This window comes from Engraulis encrasicolus, chromosome 10, assembly GCF_034702125.1.
Source record: "Engraulis encrasicolus isolate BLACKSEA-1 chromosome 10, IST_EnEncr_1.0, whole genome shotgun sequence".
In the NCBI taxonomy this organism is placed as follows: domain Eukaryota; kingdom Metazoa; phylum Chordata; class Actinopteri; order Clupeiformes; family Engraulidae; genus Engraulis; species Engraulis encrasicolus.
The window spans coordinates 47,126,643-47,151,642 of record NC_085866.1 but is presented as its reverse complement, the minus strand read 5'-3'; the positions used below and the strand labels follow the sequence as shown (position 1 = coordinate 47,151,642).

Sequence of the window (25,000 nt, the reverse complement as noted above, 5' to 3'; positions counted from 1 at the left end):
GTCTTAATCACGCAGACAGACAACACAGCGATGAAGACAGAGTAAATCTTCCTATTTTCACCCTCTAGAAAAGTATCCCTAAAATTTACGACCACTGTGGAACGGAGGGAAAACAATGAGTATTCAATCAAAAATGCACACTGCCCACGTTGCTGGGGTGCACCAAAAAACACAACGCTGCATCTATTGCTGTAGTTTGTCTTCTTGTGGTAAGTGTTGTCATCAGGGCCGCTGACAGCTTTCGCTGGGCCCTGGGCAAAGTCATCTGAAAGCCCCCCCCTACTCAATACATTCAATGTAATGAGGCCCAATTCTGGGCTCTGTATCTCCCTGGGCCCGGGACAGCATACACCTTTGTCCCCCCCTGGTTGGCGGGCCTTGTTGCCAGTTCAGAATCCGGTTTCTCTCTACGTGCCTTGCTTGTTTCCAGTAGTCAACAGGCTAGCAACTCCCTGACCAATTTGCAGACGGTGTCGCCGGCGGCACACCTAAAATATCCATTAAAACAGAATCCTTATAAACCTCAACACCCACCGAGGATGTGGATTCATAGAAGCGCCAGCCAGATCCTCGTAAAATATATGCAAACACTCAGGCACAAAATAGCAATTAACCGCTGAGAGGCTTATAGAGTAGGGTTTTGTCATTTATTTGTGACTGTCACAGAGTGCAAAGTTAATTCCCACCCTTGACACCACGAATAACAACCCATTTATTATGATGTCTGTCTTGCGTCTGTATTATAATGCTTCTCACACATATGGCACAGACACACCAACAAGAACGTAGCACAAAAAACCCTACTGTGACAGAGCAGGGCGATACATCAATAGAGGTTGTTTAATAATGCTGAACAGATTGTTCCCCCGGTTCGGGATGAGCCAGTTGGTTTCCCTCTCTCTATCTCCCTGCCTGCACACGTCCCCATTACGGTTGCATTAGGCTTCCCACTCCCTCCCTGAGGAAAGCAGCGGTAGGAAATCTTTTACGCATGCAGCTATTTTGCAGAGCAAGAGGAGGGTCAGAGTGGCCGGCGATAAGCCCCCCCGAAACAGCAAACTCAACTCACACAGTGACAAGATAACAATGCTCCCTCTCTCTCTCTCTCTCACTCTCTCTCTCTCCCGCTCTCTCTCGCTTTCTCTATCTCTTTCTATCTCTTTCCACCTCTCTCTCTCTTTCTACCTCTCTCTCTCTCTCTCTCTCTCTCTCTCTCTCTCTCTCTCTCTCTCTCTCTCGCGCTTTCTGTCTTTCTTTCTCTTTCTACCTCTCTCTCTCTGTCTTTCTTCCTCTCTCTCTCTGTCTTTCTACCTCTCTCTCTTTCTTTCTCTTTCTATCTCTCTCTCTCTGTCTTTCTACCTCTCTCTCTCTCCCCCCCCTCTTGTTATTTGTTCAATGATGATGATGTCCACGACGAGACTCAGTGCTTCTTTGTACAGCAGCATCCCAGACTAAGTAGAGCTGACCTCTTATCTTCTTCTTTACTCATTTCTTTCTTCCTCCCTCTCTCTCTCTGTCGTTTTTGCTTTTGCTCTCAAAAACACACACATACACAAATGCATTGCTCACACGCGTGCACACACACACACGCACACGCACACGCACACCACACACCACACACCACACACCACACACCACACACACACACACACACACACACACACACACACACACACACACACACAAAACGCACATCCAGTTTTTCCTCCATCTTTCTGTGTCCCTCTCTCTCTCTCTCACGCACACACACTTTCCCTCCTGTTCTCTCCTCTCTTCTCATTCCGTCCATGTCCTCTTTTCTCCTCACTGCCAGTTTCGCTCCATGTCACCCTGCTTCGGTCTACGTTGTCTTTTTCTCGGCCACCTTCACTGCCTGCCACTCACTGTCACTCACTCCAACGGCCCTCGTTATTAACTCCCCTCTTCTCCTGTCTTACCTTCAGGCGCTCGCTGTACCCTACCCTCATTCTTTATTTCCCTGGCTCCCTCTCAGTCTCTCTCTCTCCCTCTCTCTCTCTCTCTCTCTCTCTCTCTCTCTCTCTCTCGCCGTCCTTCGCTCCCTCTCTGTCTCCCTCTCTCTGTCTCTGTCAGTCACTGATTGCCCCTGTGCATCACGCACTCTCCCTAGTTCTGCCTCACTTTCAATGACTTGCTGTATCTCTCTCTCTCTCTCAAATTCAAATTCAAATTCAAATTGTGCTTTATTAGCATGACTGTAATGATACAATGTTGCCAAAGCATATCTCTCTCTCTCTCTCTCTCTCTCTCTCTCTCTCTCTCTCTCTCTCTCTCTCTCTCTCTCTGCGCGTGTGCTGTGCGAGTGGGAGGAGCTGGAGCGTGTGTGAGTGAGTGTCGAAAGTTTGGTCGCCGTACCAAGACTTCTGTCCCTTTTCTATCTTTTCTATCTTTAAATTGTGTATGTAGTTTGTTAATCTATTGCAACTAGGAGTGTATTGAAGTGGACGCGCTAGGTGTCTGCTTCCTTTTGGAAGTATGGCTGCGCGAAATACACCTGGGGAGCGTTTGGGTTTTCTTACAAGGAAGCATGGCATTAAGATTGATTCTCCTTCTTCAGTGGAGGAGATCAGTCTGGCCGTGGGTCGCAAAATTGGCCATGATAATGTTTTGTCCGCGTCACGCATGAACAGTGCAGCGGTGTTGTTCCTTGCATCTGTTGAGTTAGTCAATGAAATGGTGGAGTCGGGTGTAGTGGTTGAGGAGGTTTTTTCCCCCGTTCTACCTTTGTCAAGCCCGTCGAAAAAAGTAATGCTTTCTAATGTGCCCCCCTTTATCAGCAATGATGTGCTCACCGAGGCTCTATCACGTTACGGAAAAGTTGTATCCCCCCCGAAAATGATACCGTTGGCAACCAAATCTCCGCTATTGAAGCATGTCGTTTCATTCCGAAGGTTCGCTTATATCATTTTGAAGGACAAGGGCGAACTTGAACTTTCCTTGAATGTTAAGGTTGATGACTTCAATTACATGATTTATGCCACTACTAATAACATGAAGTGCTTTGGTTGTGGACAGCTGGGACACCTGGCGCGTAATTGTCCGGACAAGGCAAAACCAGATAATGCGAATTCGAAAGAGGGCGCCCCCCGTGAACAATCTCATGAAACGCCTAACACTGGCAATGATGAAGCACCTGGGGAGGGAGGGAGTGGGGAGGGAGAAGGTGCGGGTGATGTGAACGGAGAGGCAGGGATGCCCCCTCCGACTGAGACACCAGAAGATGGTGGCTCAGTGGCTCATAGTCCTGATTTGGAAATGCCCGCAGCTGCTGCGCAGAGTAATATTGATCTGATGGATCAAATCATTAACGACGTTATTGGGGACCCCACCACTCCCATGGAAACTGAAACTGTCTTTAAAATTCCGACAAAGAAAAGGGCTCACCCAGGCTCTAAAGAAAAACCAAAGAAAAAGAATACCAGCCCTCCAGCTGAATATGACGCTGAGAGTGAGAGCGATTATGCGTCGGATTGTAGTGTTACCTGCAGTTTACCTAAGAGCGGCTACTCTCAACAGAGTTACAATCTTGAAGACATAAAGGCATTTTTGAGTAAAACTAAGCATGCCAGGAATGTTATGATTGATCATTTTTTCCCGGATGTGGAACAATTCATTGATAAAACGACACAGTTTATGTCAGAAGGTGGATTTGAAGATAGGGAGATTTGGCGCTTAAAAAAGATACTTGGCAAATTGCGTGAAACAGAAACCTTCAGTCAACCGTAATCTTTCCTCTGTCATGATCATTATGTATCTTAAGCTCTTTATTTTATACTTCCTTATGTGTGAAGTTCTAATTGCTTCTATAAATTTAAATGGAGCAAGGGAACGGAATAAGAGAGCAATTGTGTTTGAAACTTTTAAACAAAAAAGAGTGGATGTGGCTTTTGTCCAAGAAACTCACACAGATACGAGGAATAGTGATGACTGGGCGAGCGAATTTCCTGGTGTGTCAGTTTTAAGTCACAATACCTCAAATAGTGGGGGTGTTGGCATCCTGTTTAGCCCTAACTTTATACCCTGCTCTTATGACTATGATGAAATAATTAAAGGCAGACTTTTAAAAGTAAGAGCCAATTATGATAGCAAAACATTTGTGTTTGTGTGTGTGTATGCCCCAACCAATGCAATAGAACGCATGCTATTTCTCCAAACTCTGGATGATGTCCTTAAAACCTGCAATGTTGAAGACGTGTTGGTGACTGGAGGGGATTTTAATTGTACAGAGACTGCTTTGGATCGCAATCACATAGAGCCACATATGCCTTCTCGTAGAAAGTTAATTGAAGTGTTAAAGGTGCACAACATTGTAGATGTTTGGAGGAATTTCCATTTAAATCAAAAGCAGTATACTTGGGTACATGCATACAATAATATGCTGTCCTTGGCGAGGTTGGATAGATTTTATGGGTTCAAACACCAATTTAATTTCTTTAGGAGTTGTAATATTGTACCAGTAGGGTTTTCTGATCACTGTATGATAACGTGTAAAATATTTATAAGTACTTCTAAACCTAAGAGTGCGTACTGGCATTTTAATACCAGTTTATTGCAAGACAATCATTTTAGAGATGTCTTTAGATTTTTTTGGGATCAGTTTAAAACTCAAAAATCTGATTTTAAGTCAATACAGCAGTGGTGGGATTTTGCTAAGGTGCAAATAAAAATATTGTCTCAGCAGTATAGCTTCAATGTCACGAGGGACATCTCAAAACGTATGGCCGTCTTAGAGAATGAGATTCTGAATCTTCAAGGTGATACAAATGGCAATGTAATGGAGAAGCTGAAAACTAAAAAGAACTTGTTGGCTGAGTTATTAGGAGTTAAAGCTCAAGGAGCTCTGGTCAGGTCACGTTTTCAATCTATTGAACTTATGGATGCACCCACCAAATTCTTTTTTAATTTAGAGAAGAAAAATGGCCAAAAAAAACTGATGCAGTCTTTGCTGTCAGAAGATGGCACTCTTCTGTATTCTCAAACTGACATTCGTAGAAGAGCGCGATTGTTTTTTGAGAATCTCTATACGAGTGAGATCTCTTATGAGCAGGCTCCTGAGAATGTTTTCTTGAACAATTTACCCCAGATGTCCAGCTCGGCAAATACAATCCTCGGAGGGGTGCTAACCCTGGAGGAAGTGTTCATAGCCCTCCAAAGCATGGAGAGTGGAAGGGCTCCGGGGATCGATGGTCTACCGGTTGCATTCTACAAAGTTTTCTGGCCTGAGGTAGGCGCAGAGTTGCTGGAGGTGCTGAGTGACAGCTTAACCAATGGTTGGTTGCCTCACAGTTGCCGTAGAGCTGTGGTAACGCTGTTGCCTAAAAAAGGGGACCTGAATGACATAAAGTCATGGAGACCTGTCTCTGTTCTATGTGTGGAATATAAAATACTCTCAAAGGTTCTGGCCAATAGACTTAGTAAAGTTGTGGGAGAAGTCATCCATCCTGATCAGAGCTACTGTGTGCCTGGTAGGTTGATTTATGACAACATTTGCTTCATCAGAGATATTGTGGATGTTGGAAGGCGTTTAAACTTAAATTTTGGCCTTGTCTCAATAGATAATCAAAAGGCCTTTGACAGAATTGAACATAATTACTTATGGAATGTCCTGGCTGCATTTGGTTTTAATTCTGATTTTATTAATTACGTGAAAGTCCTGTATCGTGACATTGAAAGCTTACTAAAGGTTAATGGTGACTTGTGTGCCCCGTTTAAAGTGTTCAGAGGTATTAGACAAGGATGTCCCTTGTCTGGTATGTTATATTCCTTGGCAATTGAGCCACTTCTGATTAGATTAAGACATGAAATTGAAGGTGTAATGCTTCCAAACTGTACTTTCAAGTTTAAATTATCAGCTTATGCTGATGATGTGGCAATTCTTATTAAAAGTCAGAGAGATGTGAATGTCATGTTACAATTGTTTAAAGATTTTAAAATGCTGTCCTCTAATAATGTCAATTGGGGTAAGAGTGTTGCTTTATTGATGGGGGATTGGAAGAATGGTTCACCAAGATTGCCTGATGACCTACACTGGTGCAGAGATGGTCTTAAGTACCTGGGGGTGTTTATTGGGAATGATGAATTTATGCAGAAAAACTTTGAAGGCGTTCTTGAGAAAGTGAAGGGCCGTCTTAGTAGATGGAACTTTTTAAAGAGTAAACTGTCCTATAGAGGCAGAGTGCTTATAATCAACAACCTGGTAGCCTCATCCCTCTGGCACCGGCTGGCCTGCATAGACCCTCCTGTTAATGTACTTTCAAAAATACAGTCTGTTCTGGTTGATTTTTTTTGGGACAGCCTACATTGGGTGCCCCAGAGTGTTTTGTTTTTACCTAGAGAAGAGGGGGGACATGGGTTGGTTCATCTACAGAGCAGGACGGCTGCCTTCCGTCTACAATTCATACAGAGACTGCTTTGTGGGACTGTAAGTAGCAGCTGGGAAGCTGTAACTTGCGCCATTCTTCGCACCTTTGAAGGACTGGGTCTAGACAAGACTCTTTTCTGGATGGACCCCAAGTGCCTAAACCTGAACAGATTTCCCATTTTTTATCGGAACCTTTTTAAAGTATGGACTCTTTTCAAGATCGGGAGGGCTGTGAGTTCTACCTCTCTTTTTTGGTTTCTACAGGAGCCTTTGATCTATGGCTCCATCTTGGACCTTTCACGCGAACAGTCTTTTCCTGCCCTTACAAGAATTCTCTGTGAGGCTAAAGTTCTCACTCTGAATGACTTGCTCAACCTAGCAGGTCCCTTACTTCAGAATGCTGATCCATTGGCCAACCAACTAGGGGTAAGGTCAACCAGAGTTATAGAACATCTCCTTGGGAAGTGGGAGGGGTTGTTTACAGAAGAAGACAAAAGGTTGCTTAATGATTTTTCTATGGGTGTGATGTCTCCAAATGACTCTGATGTTTTTCCTAATTTTACTCTCAATGTAAATCTGGATGAGTGTTCTGGTGTTTTACTTAAGTCTGAACCTTTGTCTTTCCTTGGGTGCCACCTTGCCTCTGGTAAGGCGTTGTATAAACTGTGTGTTGTGGTTCTGAACAAAAAACACCTTGACAAAAGAATAGACACACCTTGGCGTGCTGTTTTTCAAATGACTGAGGAGGTTAAACCGCAATGGAGGGTCTTTCACAAGTCACCATTACCAAAGAAATATGGGGACCTACAATGGAGGGTGTTGCATGGGGCAGTGGCTGTTAATGCTTTCATTTCAGTTTTAAATCCAAGTGTAAGTGAGCAGTGCCCCTTTTGTACTTTGAGGGAGACCACTTTTCATGCTTTCATGCAATGTAAGAGGCTAGAACCTCTGTTTTCCCTTTTAAAAAGGTTGTTTACTGGTTTCAATGAAAACTTTTCAATGGAAAGCTTTATTTTTGGGTTCAAATATTGTCAAAAACGCAAGTCTAAATGTCTTTTGTTGAACTTTTTACTTGGACAATCCAAAATGGCCATTTATGTAAGTAGGCGAAACAAAGTAGAGTTTGACTCAGGGTACAATATTGTAACAGTGTTTAACACATTGGTGAAATCAAGAATTCTTGTTGATTTTCATTTTTATAGTGAAATGAATGATCTTGGGTCTTTTGAGAAGATATGGTGTTACAAAAGTGCTGTTTGCTATCTTGAGCATGGCATACTAACTTTCAACAGCCTGTTAGAGAACCTGCAGCCTGATTAATTGTGACACATAGACTCATGTATATTTATTTATTTATTTATTTATTTATTTTTGGCTGCTTTTTTAATCATGTTTTAACTACTTGTCTATTGTAAAGAATCTTAAGAAAGAATGTGCAATAAATGAAGTTTGAAAGTCAAAAGTCAAAGTCTCTCTCTCTCTCTCTCTCTCTCTCTCTCTCTCTCTCTCTCTCTCTCTCTCTCTCTCTCTCTCTCTCTCTCTCTCTCTCTCTCTCTCTCTCTCTCTCTCTCTCTCTCTCTCTCTCTCTCTCTCTCTCTCTCTCTCTCACACACACACACACACACACACACACACACACACACACACACACACACACACAATCTCTTTCTGTCTCACTTTCAACTACTCTTTGAAAACCCCCCCCCTCTCTCTGTCTCTCGCTCTCTCTCTCTCTTTTCTCCCTCTCTTTTATTATCTCTCTCTCGCTCACACACACACCCTGAATTTCTTTTGACTGTTTGTCTTTTACTCTCTCACTCTCCCAGACCTCATTGTACTCATTCTTGCCATCTCTCCTCTCTCCTCTCTCCTCTCTGTGTGTGTCTCTCTCTCTCTCTCTCTCTCTCTCTCTCTCTCTCTCTCTCTCCAACACCCTCGTTTTCTAGCTCATTAAAATGCTGTGCAGATGCGTCAGAGCGATTTCATTCCCACAGCCTCATATTCCCCCATCATCCCAACTCCCACATCTCTCTCTCTCTCTCTCTCTCTCTCTCTCTCTCTCTCTCTCTCTCTCTCTCTCTCTCTCTCTCTCTCTCTCTCTCTCTCTCTCTCTCTCTCTCTCTCTCTCTCTCTCTCTCTCTCTCTCTCTCTCTCTCTCTCTCTCTCCCCTCCTCCACCCCTTTGTTCTACATCAAACCGATCAGACTTCCACAGCCACGCCGATCAGCCCCAACCCCCCCCCCCCCCCTCCCCCACCCCACTCCACAGCAGCACCCCCCCTTCCCCACCTACCCAACCACCCACCCACCTCTAAGCCTCCATCACATCCAAGACCTCCCTATGAATATTCAATTGCACGCATATACTATATACACTCTACCCCACAATCTCTTGCCTGATGTTTCGCGTTATAAAGTGCATGGCTTCACTGCGTAGAATGCTGCAGGGGCTGCTGCTGATACTGATGGCACACAGTAGCTGTAGCAGCACAGGCAGGAGCTCCAGAAGGGGAGGCAGCAGAGAGATAGCCGTGACGGGGGGCCAGAGTCCTAGTCCTTTACCCCTTCTCTCTAAGGCACTGGTCCTCTCAAAAGTGACAAATGTCGCCTTGACCTCATCTTAAACCTCCAAGCGCCCCCTTCACTTCATCATAAGCCGGCAAACGTCCCCCTTAGAATTAAAGAGTAAAATAGAATAATGCACACCCCCAATGGCAACTGAGAATCCTCCCCTCTCCGCTGTATCTTTCTTAACGCCTGGGGGGGAGCCCCCGTTGAGAAGCACTAGGCATTAAGGCACCCTGCAAAACCTCTGCCCACACACTCGGCCACCCAGTTTGTTCCTTGCACCCTGCTCACTGATATCCAGATTATAGCGCAGGGGGGCTGGGGAGGGGGTTGGTGGATGCTGCAGCATCTGTGCCATTATTACCCTTCTCTCGATGGCACCCTCTAAAAACCTCCACATAGACAGCAGGGTAGCCAGAGAAGACTGATGAAAACCCGCCTGGAAGCACTAAATCCCGCCCAATTGTAACTATATTTTATTGATTTCTTCAGCCATAAAGCTGCAGAGAAACCTGCCCAATCTGCAAAAAAATCCCTTTTTCAGCCACAGATGGTTATCCTAAGCAGCCCAATTGGGCAGGAAACCACCAAATCTGGCAACATAGACAAGCACCCACCCACCCAGCGTGTTCCTTGCACCCCCAGGCCCTGGGATCCGGATTAAAGGGGGTTGGCTGAGGTGGATGCCGCAGTGTCTGTTCCACACTCGCCCTCCTCTCTATGGCATCCCCCAAAACCTCCATCCAACCACCCGCTCAGTTTGTTCCTTACACCCTGTGCCCTGGGATGTAGATTAAAGCGGGGTGGGGTGGGGGTGTCTGGGGTGGCTGGATGCTGCAGCCTCTGTGCGGCAAATGCCCTCCTCTCTATAGCACCGTCCAACATCTTCATCCAACCACCCGCTGCTCAGTTTGTTCCTTGCACCCTGTGCCCTGGGATGTGGATTAAAGCGCAGGGTGGCTGGGGAGGGGCTTGGTGTGGTGTTAGCCCCTATGTGTGTGTGTGTGTGTGTGTGTGTGTGTGTGTGTGTGTGTGTGTGTGTGTGTGTGTGTGTGTGTGTGTGTGTGTGTGTGTGTGTGTGTGTGTGTGTGTGTGTGTGTGTGTCTGTGGCTGGGGAGGGTGTTGGTGGATGTTGCAGCCTCTGTGCCACAATTATCACCAGGGTATCTGTGCACAAACAGACTGGCTTAGTGAGTAAAAGCAGAGAGCTTCAGAGTCCCTCGTTCCCTCTCTCGCTCCTCTCTCTCTCTCTCTCTCTCTCTCTCTCTCTCTCTCTCTCTCTCTCTCTCTCTCTCTCTCTCTCTCTCTCTCTCTCTCTCTCCCTCCCTCTCTCCCTATCTCCCTCTCTCACTGCCTTATCCCCTAGGCTTGGCACCATGCCTGCCTGCTGTTGTGTGTCTGGGGGCGTTCGTGCTTTGGTTTGAATTTTTACAACAGCCCTGATGTGCAATGTGGAGCACGAGCGAGGAACCGAAGAAACTGAGGAGGAACCCAGCAGACTGCTATTTTAATCTATTTGACAAGACAAAGGACTGTCATTGGGGGCTTGGCGTATAAACAAGAACATTATCTCTACACGCCTCCTGCGAATGCAGAAAAAAACAAAAGACACAACAGAAGACAATATCTCGAAACGCTGTTCTTGGGAACAAATGGCAAACATTAAGATGGCAACTCCCAAAGAAAGGAGAGGTCTGAGGATGATGAAGGGGCACAATATAGGGCATCGGTGTGTATGCTGGGGAGAGCCTGGAGGGAAGAGAAGGCACTCGTTTGGGCACGTTACGTTGAGGGCGGGGGATGTTACTCACCGGACGGATGTTGTATGCCAGCATCATGAACTTCTTGTCTGCCGACACTTGGAACTTCATGCCCTCTGGGTCCTGGGATAAAGATAAAACACAAACATCAGAGTGTTTTGATATTTTGTACTTCTTTTACTTTGTATTTCCTTTACTTCTGTTCTTTTCTTCTTTTTTTACGTCTTCTTGTACTTTCTTCCTCCCCACCCACATAGATGCACAGAGAAAACCTTACAACACAATGTACTACCACATTACCCTCAAAAATCTCTCTCTTCATCTCTCTCTCTCATCCCCTTCTCTCTCTCTCTCTCTCTCTCTCTCTCTCTCTCTCTCTCTCTCTCTCTCTCTCTCTCTGTCTCGCTCTGTCTCTCTCTACTTCTTTCTCCTTCTCTGGCTGTTTCTCTCATACATCCATTTTCTCTCACCCACATTCATCTTGTCTCTCTCACACAAACCCTCTCTTCCTAGTTGTGTGGTTTAGTTAGGGCCTTGGGGAGGGAACAAGAGGGATGACCCGCTGTGTGCAAAAGAAAAAAAATGGAACGGGCAGCCGAGAGAGAGAGAGAGAGAGAGAGAGAGAGAGAGAGAGAGAGAGAGAGAGAGAGAGAGAGAGAGAGAGAGAGAGAGAGAGAGAGAGAAGAGAAAAGGCAAGCCCTCGCTCGGAGGATCCTCCCTCCATCATCTCTTCTAGAGCTCCGCGGGCAAGGAGGCGAGGAGGCTTCCAGGCAAGACAAGCAGGGAAGCCTTCAGGGGAGAGAAAGGGGACAGCTGTCCCGGGCCCAGGAAGATGGGAGGCCCAGAATTGGGTCCTCATTCCAATGTATGTATTGAGAGAGGGAATCTTTCAGATGACTTTGTCCTAGGCCCAGCAAAAGCTGTCAGTAGCTCTGACGACAAGGCAAGGCAAGGCAAGCGTCCTCGCTCACTTGCACAACAGGCACACAGGCACTGACCCACATACTGTACGTAAAGTCTGCCTGCCTGCCTGCCTGTGTGCCTGTCTGCCTGCCTGCCTGCCTGCCTGCCTGTGTTGCCTGCCTGTGTGTCTGCCTGTGTGCCTGCCTGTGTGCCTGCCTGCCTGCCTGCCTGCCTGCCTGCGTGCCTGCCTGTGTGCCTGCCTGCCTGCTTGCCTGCCTGCCTGAGTGACAACGAAAGGGGCTGCTCAAAGAGGAAGCCCTTACACTGTTCTGGGAATCTCTTTGAAGCCTCATGCCAGCCAGCCAGCAGGAGAATGGGTGAATGAATGGGAGATACAGTACAGGGGCAGGCACGTGTGCACTCCTCAGTGGCAGCAGGAGAGGAGATGATGGAGGTGGGGTGGTGGTGGTGGTGGTGGTGGTGGTGATGATGTGCTGATGCGTGGGAGTCAGGGCTGGGTTGGGACAGAGAAACAGCCCTGGCATTTTTGGCATAGGCCAGCCCCTCACACAGCCCCCTGCCTTTCCATGATATTGTGACTAGCTCAGTATGTGTATGAACTTGTTGTTCTGTATATCTCCTGTGCACTTTGTATTTGCTTGTGATGTTGGCTTGATTATGTCCTCTTTTGAAAGTCGCTTTGGTTATAAAGCGTCTGCCAAATGCAATGTCATGTAATGTAATGTGTATATTATAGATCGACCAATGGGCTGCCTCATCTAAATTGAGGGCTGGTCTATAAGGATAAAAAAGTCTAAACTATCAACAAAAATCAACAATCATCGGCACCTGAGGACTGTCGGCCCACTGGGAAAATGCCCTGTATGCCAAATGACCAGTCCAGCTCTGGTGGGAGCATTAAAGGGTGAGTGCACACGTTATGTTTGTGTGTATGTGCATAATGTGGTGGGATGTCACAGGATGTTCTGTGGCACTCTCTCTGACTCCCATGCCCGGGAACCTGAATGTCCTTATCTTCAAATGAGCCTGACGGGGGGACGGACGTGGGAAAGTGTTCCAGTCCTTCCTGACTGACAGTAAAGTTCTTATACTGTGTAGAGGAAAAGCAGTGCGAGGAAGTAAAGGAGGCTTAAAAACCATGAAAGTCACTGTGTGTAATTGCAATCTTTTGCCCCTTTTCCCCCAGCCACACTGACTGCAGATTTCTCTTTTCTTCCCTTCTGTTAGTTTTTCCCTCCATCTGCAGAGTATTTAACAATCCCTCCATATGCTCTCTGCTGCCCAGGAAAGGCCTCTATTGACCGCCACATTTGTCCTGCTGTCGGCCGGCATGACTAAATCAATACACGCCTCTCCGCGCACCCCCAATCTCCTTTCTCTTCCTGGCACAGCGTTACACCCCTGTGCCACTGCTGCCACCACTACCGGTGGCCCGGTAGCCCTTGACGTGGCTACCCTTAACAAGGTGGCACCAAAGTCTGGGCGGTACACACAAGCAGATCACATGTCCACCTTCTAGGCCCAATTAAACTCCTTCTGAGCCAATCCCATTTCCACGTTCCACCCTGCGAACCCTCAGTCCCCTTGCCTCCACCCCCATATGATGGCCCTGGGTAGAGGTGCAGAAAACCCACCATTGTGATGTTGTAAGGTTGTAAATCCAAAAACCAGTCATGGGTGAGCGGTTAGGGCGTCAGACTTGCATCCCAGAGGTTGCCGGTTCGACTCCCGACCCGCTAGGTTGGTGGGGGGAGTAATCAACCAGTGCTCTCCCCCATCCTCCTCCATGACTGAGGTACCCTGAGCATGGTACCGTCCCACCGCACTGCTCCCCATGGGGCGCCACTGAGGGCTGCCCCCTTGCACGGGTGAGGCATAAAATGCAATTTCGTTGTGTGCAGTGTTCACTTGTGTGCTGTTGAGTGCTGTGTCACAATGACAATGGGAGTTGGAGTTTCCCAATGGGCTTTCACTTTCACTTTCAATAAGTCTTGCTTATTGTCGCAAAAGTGTCCTTTCCCTTCTTGGCTTAGTCGGTTTCAATCCCAGCAGCACAATATATGGGGAGCTGGTACACTCTATCAACTTTCTTCTTTCTCATCTTGGCACAGTCTTACACCCCTTGCCTACACCCGCTACCCACAGGGCGCTCTCCGTGGTGCTGATTTCAAGTAAGGTGATATCAATGGCCAAAGGCCCAATGTTTCTGGGTTGTAGTTTCACAAGGGGGAAACATTTATTCAGACCTAAGGACTGTTCCATCAAAATGGATGAGATGCATGGATTTTATAAAAGAAATTGGTCATTGAAACTTTCTGGGGTTGTTGAGGGTCTAGGCGTATCAGAATCTATGATCAAGCAAACCCTAATACTGTTACTTGTAGGGCTACTCTTTGAATTGTGAAGAAAAACTAACTTCATTTCAGGTCAAGCGGACACCACACGCTCCTTAAGGCAGACCGGAACCTGTTCACGTACGTTTGGCACCGATAGCAATTCATTAAGTTGGCATATCTCTACATATACAGTACAATCTCTGGTTATATTTTGTCCCAAATCTCTTTTCTCCAGTCTTACCCCGCCCGCTTATATAAACTCTCCATGGTCCTGTTGTACACTAATGCCACTTTTCCACTGCCAGTTTTCTGGTAGGCCTACAGCTCGACAAAGCGTGACTCGGCCTCCACTTTTTGCTCTTCGAAAAGCATGACTCAGCCGCGAATAGGTACGACACAACTCAATTGTAAAGCAAAAAGTGCCAGCCAAGTCGCACTGTGTCGAGCTGTAGGCCTACCAGAAAACAGGCAGTGGAAAAGAGGCACATGATAGCATTGTACTGCCTCCAGTCTCCACAATGTGTGAAGCTGAGACCAGTGCACTCACCATGGTGCTGTTGTCCAGTAAGGTGGTGGTGATGTTGGACTGCAGGCCGTAGGTCAGCACAGCTCCCTCTCTGGTGAGGAGGACCACCTCATTCTCTGCCGTGAGGAGGGGTGAAGAGAGGTAGAGATACAGAGAGAGAGAGAGAGAGAGAGAGAGATACAGAGAGAGAGAGAGAGAGATACAGAGAGAGGAGGGACAGAGAGAGAGAGAGTGTGATGAAAGAAAGAAAGAAAGAAAGAAAGAAAGAAAGAAAGAAAGAAAGAAAGAAAGAAAGAAAGAAAGAAAGAAAGAAAGAAAGAGACAAATGAGTAAAAGGTCAATAGGGGCCAGCCTCTTTGCCGAGCTCTGAATCTATTAGCGATTGCTGCGTAAGCCATTTCCAGTGAAATGAGTTACTGATCTGCAAGGCACAGCGGGGAGGGAAAGAAAGAAAAAGGCCAGATTGCCGTGAGGAGAGGTGACATTTGTGGATATGTAATGAATTTTAAATGAGCATGTGTGATGGTTTTTTTTCCATGCTAACCAGCAAAACATGGTACGTTTCAAAAATGGGGGAAAAGATGTCCTGACAATGGCATGTAAATCAAAACATGAATTGTATCAAATATATGGGCAACGTGCAATGGGTGTGAAAAAAACAAACCACCGGTTGAGAGAATCATTATGTAACTAATCGATAGAGACTTTTAGAAATGCCACGTAAGGGCTTTTTACAGTAGCCGACCACTATAATTACCCTTCCACACTAATGAGTAGCACAGATGCAGATGGGTAAATCACACCATAATGTCTTGGCCGTGAGTCGGTTTCCACCAATTAAGACACAGCTCAGCGCTCCGCTAGTGGTCATCCATTCCACCCACCGTCCTTGAGATACTGACCATTCAACCAGCTCACGCACAGGGGTCATCGGATACTGACCATTCAACCAGCTGACGCAGGGGTCGTGAACTTTGAAGCTGTGGCTCTCAATGTCCTCCACGGTGAGGGGAGACTGCAACAAGAGGTGAGACTCATCTGTATGGAAAAGGGAAAAAAAAGGCCAGTTCTCACCCGAGACGAATTTTCGCAAATCAGCTTTCCGCATTGATGAGGATGAACTTCATTTTAATCTCCCTCTTGTATTAATTAGTCACTCTTTAACCCTTTCATGCCGAGCCTGTATTATTCTTGTTATTAGCAGAATAGTAATGACCAGGTCTTAATCTGTAGTGAAAGACTCTCAGTGATGACCTAATGTTATGATGTGGAGCTTTTCTTCTGCATACAGTGAGTCAACAAATCAGATGGCTGGTCATCTCATCTGCAACAAAGGGCTACCAAAGTTTGTAACACCATCTAACAGTCTGTCTAAATGGTGCTCTTGTGCACTTCACGCACTATGTTTCAGTGTGTTTGGTGTACTGAAACATAGTGCCCGAAGTGCACAAGTGCACCACTTGAGACAGAAATAGTAACTTGTCCTGTACTGTACCATTTGGTTAGGGTTAGCCTTAGGTATCTACAGTATAAATGTAATATTACATGAGAATAAATGTAGACAGAAAAATGCAAGGCATACAGTATGGAGACAGACACAAGCCCTTCTTGTATCTTGTACTACACGACTGTTACTGTGCTGCTGCAAATCTGTTTGCATTCATATACAATCATCGAAAGCAGCTGGTGGTAAGGATTACGCCTTGTTGTTGGAGACAATGCCTTTATTCCCAACGCCTTTGAACACCGTGCCTGTGTGGTGGGTGTCTACTGCTGCTGCTACTGTAGAGAAAAGGCCCATGCTGTTCTCTGTATTCTGTACCTGTTCTCTCTCTTCTCCTCCTCCTCCTCCCTTCCTTCCTTCTCCACCTCCTCCCTTCCTTCTCCACCTCCTCCTCCTCCTCCTCCTCCTCACTTCATCATCTGGCTGGCCCTCAAACACCCATCCCAGCAGTGACCCCAACCTCCTCTACCCACCCCTCCCATCCACCACACACAACGGTCTCCATCGCACACGCACACACACACACACGCACACACACACACACACACACACACACACACACACACACACACACACACACACACACACACACACACACACACACACACACACACACACACACACACACACACACACACACACACACACACACACAAGTACGCATGTAAACAAGCACGCACACACGAACGCACGCACACATGCATGCACATGCGCATACGCGCACGCACACAAACACACCTACCTTTCTACCTCCCCACCCTCCCATCCACCACACACTACCATCTACCACACACTACCATCCACACACACACACACACACACACACACACACACACACACACACACACCGCCGTCTCTTGGCTGCTGGGCTCCTGCATTTCAATTTCTTTTCCCATCTCTCCTCAAATACCATTCCTCAAGACTAATCATTTTCACTGCCTTCTTGCCTCCTCCCCGCTGTTATGCCCCCTCTTTCTATGACTTTCCCTCTCTCTCTGTCCTTCTCTCTCTCTCTCTTTCCCTAACACACACACACACACACACACACACACACACACACACACACACACACACACACACACACACACACACACACACACACACACACACACACACACACACACACACACACACACACACACACACCAACCCCCATGCCTTTCTACATCTCTATCTATCTATCTATCTATCTATCTATCTATCTATCTATCTATCTATCTATCTATCTATCTATCTATCTATCTATCTATCTATCTATCTATCTATCTATCTATCTATCTATCTATCTATCTATCTATCTGTCTATCTATCTGTCTATCTATCTGTCTGTCTGTCTGTCTGTCTGTCTGTCTGTCTGTCTGTCTGTCTGTCTCTCACCATTGCTACCCTTCTCACCTCCCTACCAGTCTCTCTCTTGTCTATGCCCCTTCACATTCACATTTAATCTCTCTTCTACTGTCCCACGTCCCTCCCTCCCCAGCCTGTCTCACTCCTCTACTCCCTTCCTTACCAGGTGTGAGGAGGAGTAATGCTGTGTGTATACCAAGCGTGACCTACACAACCCAGGTAGCTGGGGTAGTTGAAGAAGTTTTGCCATGAATTCGCTTTATTCACTCTGGACGTGACATTAACATGTTTGATTTAGTTCATCACATTACGGCCCTGGCTTGACAGCCTGGGACATTCGAGATGTGAACATTCCAATTGGTTTTCGCAGAATCGTGTTATAGCTCATTACCATAATATTAGCTTGACTTTAATCGTTAAAATTAGCTCTGGTCGTATCATAGAAATAATGACTTCCGTCGTTCAGGTAGTGTAGGTCGCGCTTGGTGTACACAGGGCATAACACTGCCAGACAAAGCCACAACAGAAATGACGACCAGGATCACCAGCATGGCCATGGCAATGCCAAGGATCTCTCTCTCTCTCTCTCTCTCTCTCTCTCTCTCTCTCTCTCTCTCTCTCTCTCTCTCTCTCTCTCTCTCTCTCTCTCTCTCTCTCTCTCTCTCTCTCTGTCTCTGTCTCTGTCTCTGTCTCTGTCTCTGCCTCTGCCTCTCTGTCTCTCTGTCTCTCTCTCTCTCGCCTATATCTTACCTGGAGTGAGCAGCACCACAGCCAGTAGTACCAGGGACATGACGGCCAGGATCACCACCATGGCTATGCCGATGCCCTTCCAGTTCCGAGGCGGCCCTCCCGATCCCCCCAGGTCCTGTAGACACACATGAGCACGGTGAAACCAACTTTACAAAGTGCATAACATTTGGACATGAGGCACTACAGACAGAGGAAGTCTGAAGAGGGGTAGTGGTAACCCAAAACATCATGAATATACAATAAAATGGACTAAGAGGGAGTTCATCGTGTGGGGTTCTTCCGTGCCTTACATGAACTTTATGTTTTGACCCTGCACCCGGCTAAAAGAAATTGGATGTGTGTCAGATCTCACTGAGGCACCACAGAGTAGACAGACACATAGAATACATGGTGCATGAGACGATGTCAAGAAAAAATAAAACACTGATCATTGAAACTGGTCCAGCTGAGTCCCCTGGTCCTGCCAGAGATAAAGTGAGGGTAGTCAAACTGAACACACAGTGCAAATAATATTGCATGCATACAGTACGGTAGGCCAGATGCTGCACACAGACACAAATATTGGCCATAGGATGGTAGAGTAAGATGAAAACATATTAAAACACACTCAATCTGCCTCAACTGTGGTACACCTGAGCCTGCCAGGTTTGGTCAGAGACAAAATGAGGAGGGTGAACCAAGCCTATGTACATAGGCCAGATGCTACACAGAAAAATCATATCGTCCTTAAGACGTTTTTACACGCTCTAAAACACATACACATGCACACAAATACTCAGGAGACTATGCAGCGCTGAGGGAGAGTGCAAATACACACATACACGTACATGTGTACAACACCCTTAAACATGAATACACAGGAGAACGGGCAACTGAGGGACAGTACAAATGCATACACATACAACAAACACAAATACATAAACACAAATACACACGCACAGCTGAGGGAGAGTACATTGGAGAGGCATGGATTCCTGTGCTGACAGTGGGGACTCTCCGCATAGAGACATGTGCACCAGAGCAGTGAACAAACCTCCGGGGGAGCGGAGGTCTGGGAAGGGGGTGGGGGATGGTATGGAGGATGGGGAGAAAAGCCCTCACAGTCTGGACAGGCAGCGCAGCAGTCGATGGTATGTGTGATGTGATGGATGTGTTGTTGAATGTAACCAAAGGTAGGCTAGGTTGAGTGTGGGGGGGGGTGTTCTAAAGTGACTGTCAAAGTGGTCCTGTAATAGCGAGTGATTGATACGTCTTCATTCGCGCTTAATTTCCCTCCTGTTGCGACTTCATTACACCTGTAGAAGCTCTAATGGTGCATAAGAGGACGTCGTAAGATGGAGCAGGAGAAGAAACGATTGTCTGACTCTCAGTGAATTGCAGTCAATACATTTTCCAGCGAGCGACATGAGCCTGTTTTCCATTAGGTAGCAAATTAAAAGCTAAAATGAATTATTTTCTAGCTATGAGATGCGTCCGGTTGGTTTTCTATCAACAGAAAGTCTTTTTTTAAATTAAAATTGTTTTAATGCTATCGGTAGTTCATTCCATCAACATTTTAGCAGAATACAGTGGAACACAGTCATAAAGCAAAAAGTGGTGGCCCAGTCGCACTGTGTCGAGCTGTAGACCTACCAGAAAACCGGCAGTGGAAAAGAGGCATAAGTGATTAGAAACTTAGGAAAGAGAAAATATCCTGCGCCAGACACAAAATAAACCGTCATCGGGTGTTCAAGCAAATGAGCAAACCGTAATCATGTGCTGGAACTCTCAAGCCAGGTGCAATCTAGCTTCTGCACTTGCGTGGTTAGAGCGATGTAACGGTTTCTCCCATCATATGTGTCCCACTGTTTTATTGATGCGGATCATGTTAAAGTGAATCATCTTTCTGATGGAAAAAGCCAGATGGGGGACAGGGGGCCACACTCTCAGACGTCAATGTGATTAGGATATGTTGTTGACGATACCCACAAGTATTTAAGAGAAACGTTGTCAAGTGGATAACCCTATAGATCATTCCATCATTTAATCATTTCATAGTAAGCGATTGAATGTTCCTTTTGCACATGATTTCCCTGGTTGCTACTCCATCACACCTGTAGCCTCTTCAATGGTGCACAGTAGAGGTGATACCATTTGATGATGGAGCAGGAAAAGAAAGGTTGCCTGTCTCTGAACACCAGTGAATCTAGTATCCAATGATCAGTCTGGCTGTCAGTGTGTGAATCCCAGTGAATCCATTATCCACCCATTGGCATGTGCTGGGCTGCAGGTATAGACTGGGGACAATCCCGCTTTGTCTGGTCATGAGTCAATGAGATAGATGTGTGTTGTTGATTGTGCCCAAAGGTTGGCAAGAGAAAAAAAATGTTCTCAAGTGGTAAAAATTAAATTTCTAATCTTAGGTGATTGAATGTTTCTTTGTGCACAATCGTTGATTGAATGTTCCTTTGTTGCTACTTTACGGATCACGGATATATCTGCTTCTGGATTGTAGAGAACCCAATACTGGTGAGTCCACTAACATGGACTGAAGAGTTGGGTCCAGGACACGGTCTCACAGTCGGGTCATGAATCAATGTGATAGTTGTGTTATTGACTGTATACAAAACTAGGCAAGAGAAATAGTCAGATGTGAGAAAAACAATATTTGCAAGTGATTGAATGTTCCTTTTGCACATAACTTCCCCATTGTTGCTACTTCCCTATAGTCCCTTTAATGGTGCACGGGTGATATATGATGGAACAATTAAATAATTGTTGTCTGTACCTGGACCGAAGTGAGTCCATTACTGGTGGGCATTGGCATGACCTGAAGAAGAGGTAACTTGCATTGCTTTTTCCCTGAAGTCTCTTTAATGATGGATATGGTGATGCTGTGTGATGGAAGAGTTATGGAATTGTCTGTCTCCGACACCACAGTGAAGCAATCATCCACTAATGGAGATGGACTGACGTGGGAGTGGGACAAGGTGTCACAATGTGGAAAAAAAAATCACTGGTTCCGGCATTACAGAAAGAGCAATTGTGCTTGCCTCTGTATACCAGTAACACTCTGTATGCAGAAAACACAACAATGAATGTTGTCAAATCAAATGCCAATCCAAATCCAATAAAACACACTTTAATTGTAATGAACAGGGGGGAAGTTGCAGCTGCAACGTGCAACACCACTGTGTGAGGTCCTATTGAAAACAACATGGCATGAGCAGTGTTCTACACTTTGTCAGAACCAGTGTACAAAGGATAGGCTTTTGTTGGCGACCTTTACCTAAAAGTACTGTAGGCGAGAAGAAGTCTCCTCAAGTGACAAAATTATCATTTAATGGCAGGTGATAGATAGCTGTTAATATCCCTCATGCCTCTACCTCATTACACCTGTAGGTGGCTGCTTTAATGGGGCATAGGTGATGTCTTATGACGCAGCAGTAAAAGTAAGGATGTCAGGAGGGGGTGAAGGAAGGACACACCATCGCTGCTTAGACAGAAGTTGATGTGGCTTACACTGCGCTAAAATATACGCGCCCTGTTTCATACTGTATATTATTGATGGCCACATGAAGTGTGCCACCGTAGGTGAGCATGTACAAAAATATTATCTTGCATTAGTACAACATGGATATTTCTCATGATTTACATCATAACTTTTTGCAGTCTCAGCCAGTGACCATTTGCTCAGTGAGTGATGCAGTGATTCAGCACATGGGGGCAGTATATCCAGACCCATACTGTTGCAGAACAAGCAGTACTGAAACATGCCCCCAAACTAGGTCACCCCAAAATTTTCAAATTTAACCCCCCCCCCCAAAAAACAACAATTACTCGAGAGGTCGTTATCAACCATTCACATGGCTTTGCCTAAGTAATGGACCACAAAAAGCTGCTACGTTCTGGACAACGCAAATTTATTGCAAAAAAATAAAATGTATTGGCCATTCTTTCAATGAAACTACTATGCATGTGTACTATCCCTACATTTTGTAGTGTATTCGGCAAAGCCATGTGAATGGCTGATAACGACCTCTCGAGCCTCCTGGTAGGTAGAGTAGCCGCCTACTCTGCCATTCCTATGGGACCTCTATCAACTATCGCCCATTCTATCGGGTGTGATAACGTTCAAAGCGGGTGGCTGCCCACTGATCTCATCCATGTCGGCCATGTCTGACTACCACAGTACAGCAGGTCCACCATCAGTGATGATGAGCAGCCTGGGCTCCAAAGCTACAATCCAGAGCCATGCATGCCAATATCTGGTTTTCCTTGTCCATTTAGGCCATTTGGACAGGCAAAACCAGGTCTTGAGGAGAAGGTGGCTCTGCCCTGCAGCTCTTAAAGCAAGGTTGCCATTCACTGCCCACCACATCTGACTCATCCACTTGCACGTTCGCCTCAGATCAACAATCGCTTACAAGAAAAGAATATCTCTCCATTTAATCGAGGAGAGCTTGAATGAACAGCAATATTGGGATGAGATTCTCTGCCATTTTCCCATCAGCATGTCATAATAATGGCATAGCGCTGCAAAGCCGAACTCAAAATTAGATGAGAAAAAATGATTTGAAAAATGACCAAGTGAGAAAATGATTTTTTGATTGAGCGCTCCTCTTACGCATAATTTCCTTCAGGTTTCTACTTCATTGCACCTGATGGATAAGGGGATGGATAAACAGAAGGCTGTCAGTGAATCTGCCATCCATCCATCAGTGTGGTCTGCATTCACGGCTCAAACGCACACACTGTCACTTTGATGTGTTTCCTGCAAGAAGGGGGAAAACTCATGCAAAATGTAACAGGTGAATCCACCGACCATATGCACGTTTCAACACACATATATGCACGCAGAGAGGCTCGCGGAGAGTGGAAGCGGAGCTATACGGCACCCTGGGGAATGAACATGTGACAACACAGCGACAGGGCCGTCTCAAGGTGCTTGGGGGCCCTAGGCAAAAAGGGACTTGGGGCCACCTTGAGAGATATCTCAATCAGCAGCATTGTTGCACTTTTTGGTCAATACATTTAGGGAGGTGCTTCCACAAAGTTCGAAAGGTTGTCATTGCTGTAATGTGAATACAGGTACATACTGCAATCATTACCAGGGGGCACCTTTCAGCTGGGGGGGCCCAAGGCAATTGCCTAGTTTGCTTGCCTGGTTGTGACAGGCCTGCACAGTGAGCACAACAGCCCTCTATCCTCCTTCTCCTCCTCCTCCTCCACAGGAATGGGTGCTCCATCTCTCACACTGCTACAGCACAAGCACTTTGACGCGACATTCATCAACATCGAGTGCTGCCTGCCTGCCTGCTGCAACCCCCCCCATAGCAGGCCACTTGTGAGAATTGACTGGGCAAGTTAAAGTAGCGTTAGAGGGCCATCCTGGAGCACTTCCTCAAAGTGCTGGCCCTCCTCTTCCGATGGCCATCCGGCCGGGTCCCCCAGGGTCTGGGTCTCCTGAGTACCTGAGTAGGGGCTACGGAGAGATCGATGACCCCTCTCACCCTCTCGCGAGGGTAGGTCGGAGGAGGAGGACATCAGGCTGTGTGTGTGTGTGTGTGTGTGTGTGTGTGTGTGTGTGTGTGTGTGTGTGTGTGTGTGTGTGTATGTGTGTGTGTGGGTGTGCACGCATATTTGTGCGTGTGCAAGTGTATAAGTGTATAAGTGTGTGTGTGTGTGTGTGTGTGTGTGTGTGTGTGTGTGTGTGTGTGTGTGTGTGTGTGTGTGTGTGTGTGTGTGTGTGTGTGTGTGTGTGTGTGTGTGTGTGTGTGTGTGTGTGTGTTTAGGGGTGCGTGTACACAGTGTATATGTGAGGTGTGTGTGTGTGTGTGTGTGCATGTGAATATATGTGTTTGGGGTGGTATGTCGGAGACAGTGGCAGTGGCAGGGGGTGAGAGTCATCCTTTCAGCTCACTCCCTTGACAGATTGTCATTCTGCTGAGGTGGCCATGCATCACCGCCCGCTGTCTCCAAGTCACTGCTCTCTCTCTCTCTCTCTCTCTCTCTCTCTCTCTCTCTCTCTCTCTCTCTCTCTCTCTCTCTCCCATTTCTCCCTTTCCCTCTCTGCACTCAAGTTTCGCTCAAGTTTTATTTACCCCCCCTCCCCACCACCACCACACTCTCCATTCCTCTCTGTCTGCCCACCGCCCTCCCTCTCCATCTATCTCCCTGTGGGCAGCTTCAGCCACCACCACCGCTGCATGGGCAGGAGGGGGAATCCATTTGATGGGAGAGACAGGCAGGCAGGAGGAGGTGCTGCTGGGCTGGGCAGTCATCCAGGAAAAAGGTCCACTCTACTGGATAGTGGGCCTGCTCTACGTGCTCTCTCTCTCTCTCTCTCTCTCTCTCTCTCTCTCTCTCTCTCTCTCTCTCTCTCTCTCTCTCTCTCTCTCTCTCTCTCTCTCTCTCTCTCTCTCTCTCTCTCTCTCTCTCTCTCTCTCTCTCTCTCTCCTCCCTGATCACTCAAGCGCAGCCTGCTCTCCTCTCCGCCTCCTCCTCCTCGTGGGATTCATCGATCATGATTACTATGGCATGTGACGTAGCTGCAAGTACACCCTCTCAAAACTTAGATGGCCAATACCCAGCTGAGTCCTTCACTGTATATTTTGTACATGTTGTCTTGTTTTTGGGCGTCTTTGTACAAAAATCCATCCAGTCGCCACTTTTAGGCAGCCATGCAAAAGGCCAACTCTTACATCACTGTCCAACTAGAGCACTATGCTACTAACACAACAACAAGCCTCCATCGCCAGACGACGAAGCAAGACTTTTCAGAGAGCTTGTCCTGCACAGCCATAGAGTATTTTTAAATATTTAATAAAGCAATCTTGCTTGCGATGATGAAAGGGCTGCGCTCAACAAAACCAACACAAGATCTTTTTGATATCCAAACATGCCCGTGGCTTATCTTCTTCGTGCC

General features: G+C 46.5%; 1 protein-coding gene across 1 annotated transcript in view; it reads right to left on the bottom strand.

The window, feature by feature from the left end:
- LOC134457472 (inactive dipeptidyl peptidase 10) overlaps positions 1-23,619 on the bottom strand; it is a 74,420-nt gene extending 50,801 nt beyond the window's left edge. Inside the window, exons 1-5 of the mRNA XM_063209479.1 lie at positions 23,473-23,619; positions 18,094-18,208; positions 15,435-15,530; positions 14,514-14,608; positions 10,758-10,829 (exon numbers count right to left, since the gene is read on the bottom strand). Of these exons, the coding sequence (XP_063065549.1) occupies positions 10,758-10,829; positions 14,514-14,608; positions 15,435-15,530; positions 18,094-18,208; positions 23,473-23,619 (525 nt within the window). The remainder of the gene's footprint in view (positions 1-10,757; positions 10,830-14,513; positions 14,609-15,434; positions 15,531-18,093; positions 18,209-23,472) is intronic.
- Between the last annotated feature and the right edge of the window lie 1,381 nt (positions 23,620-25,000).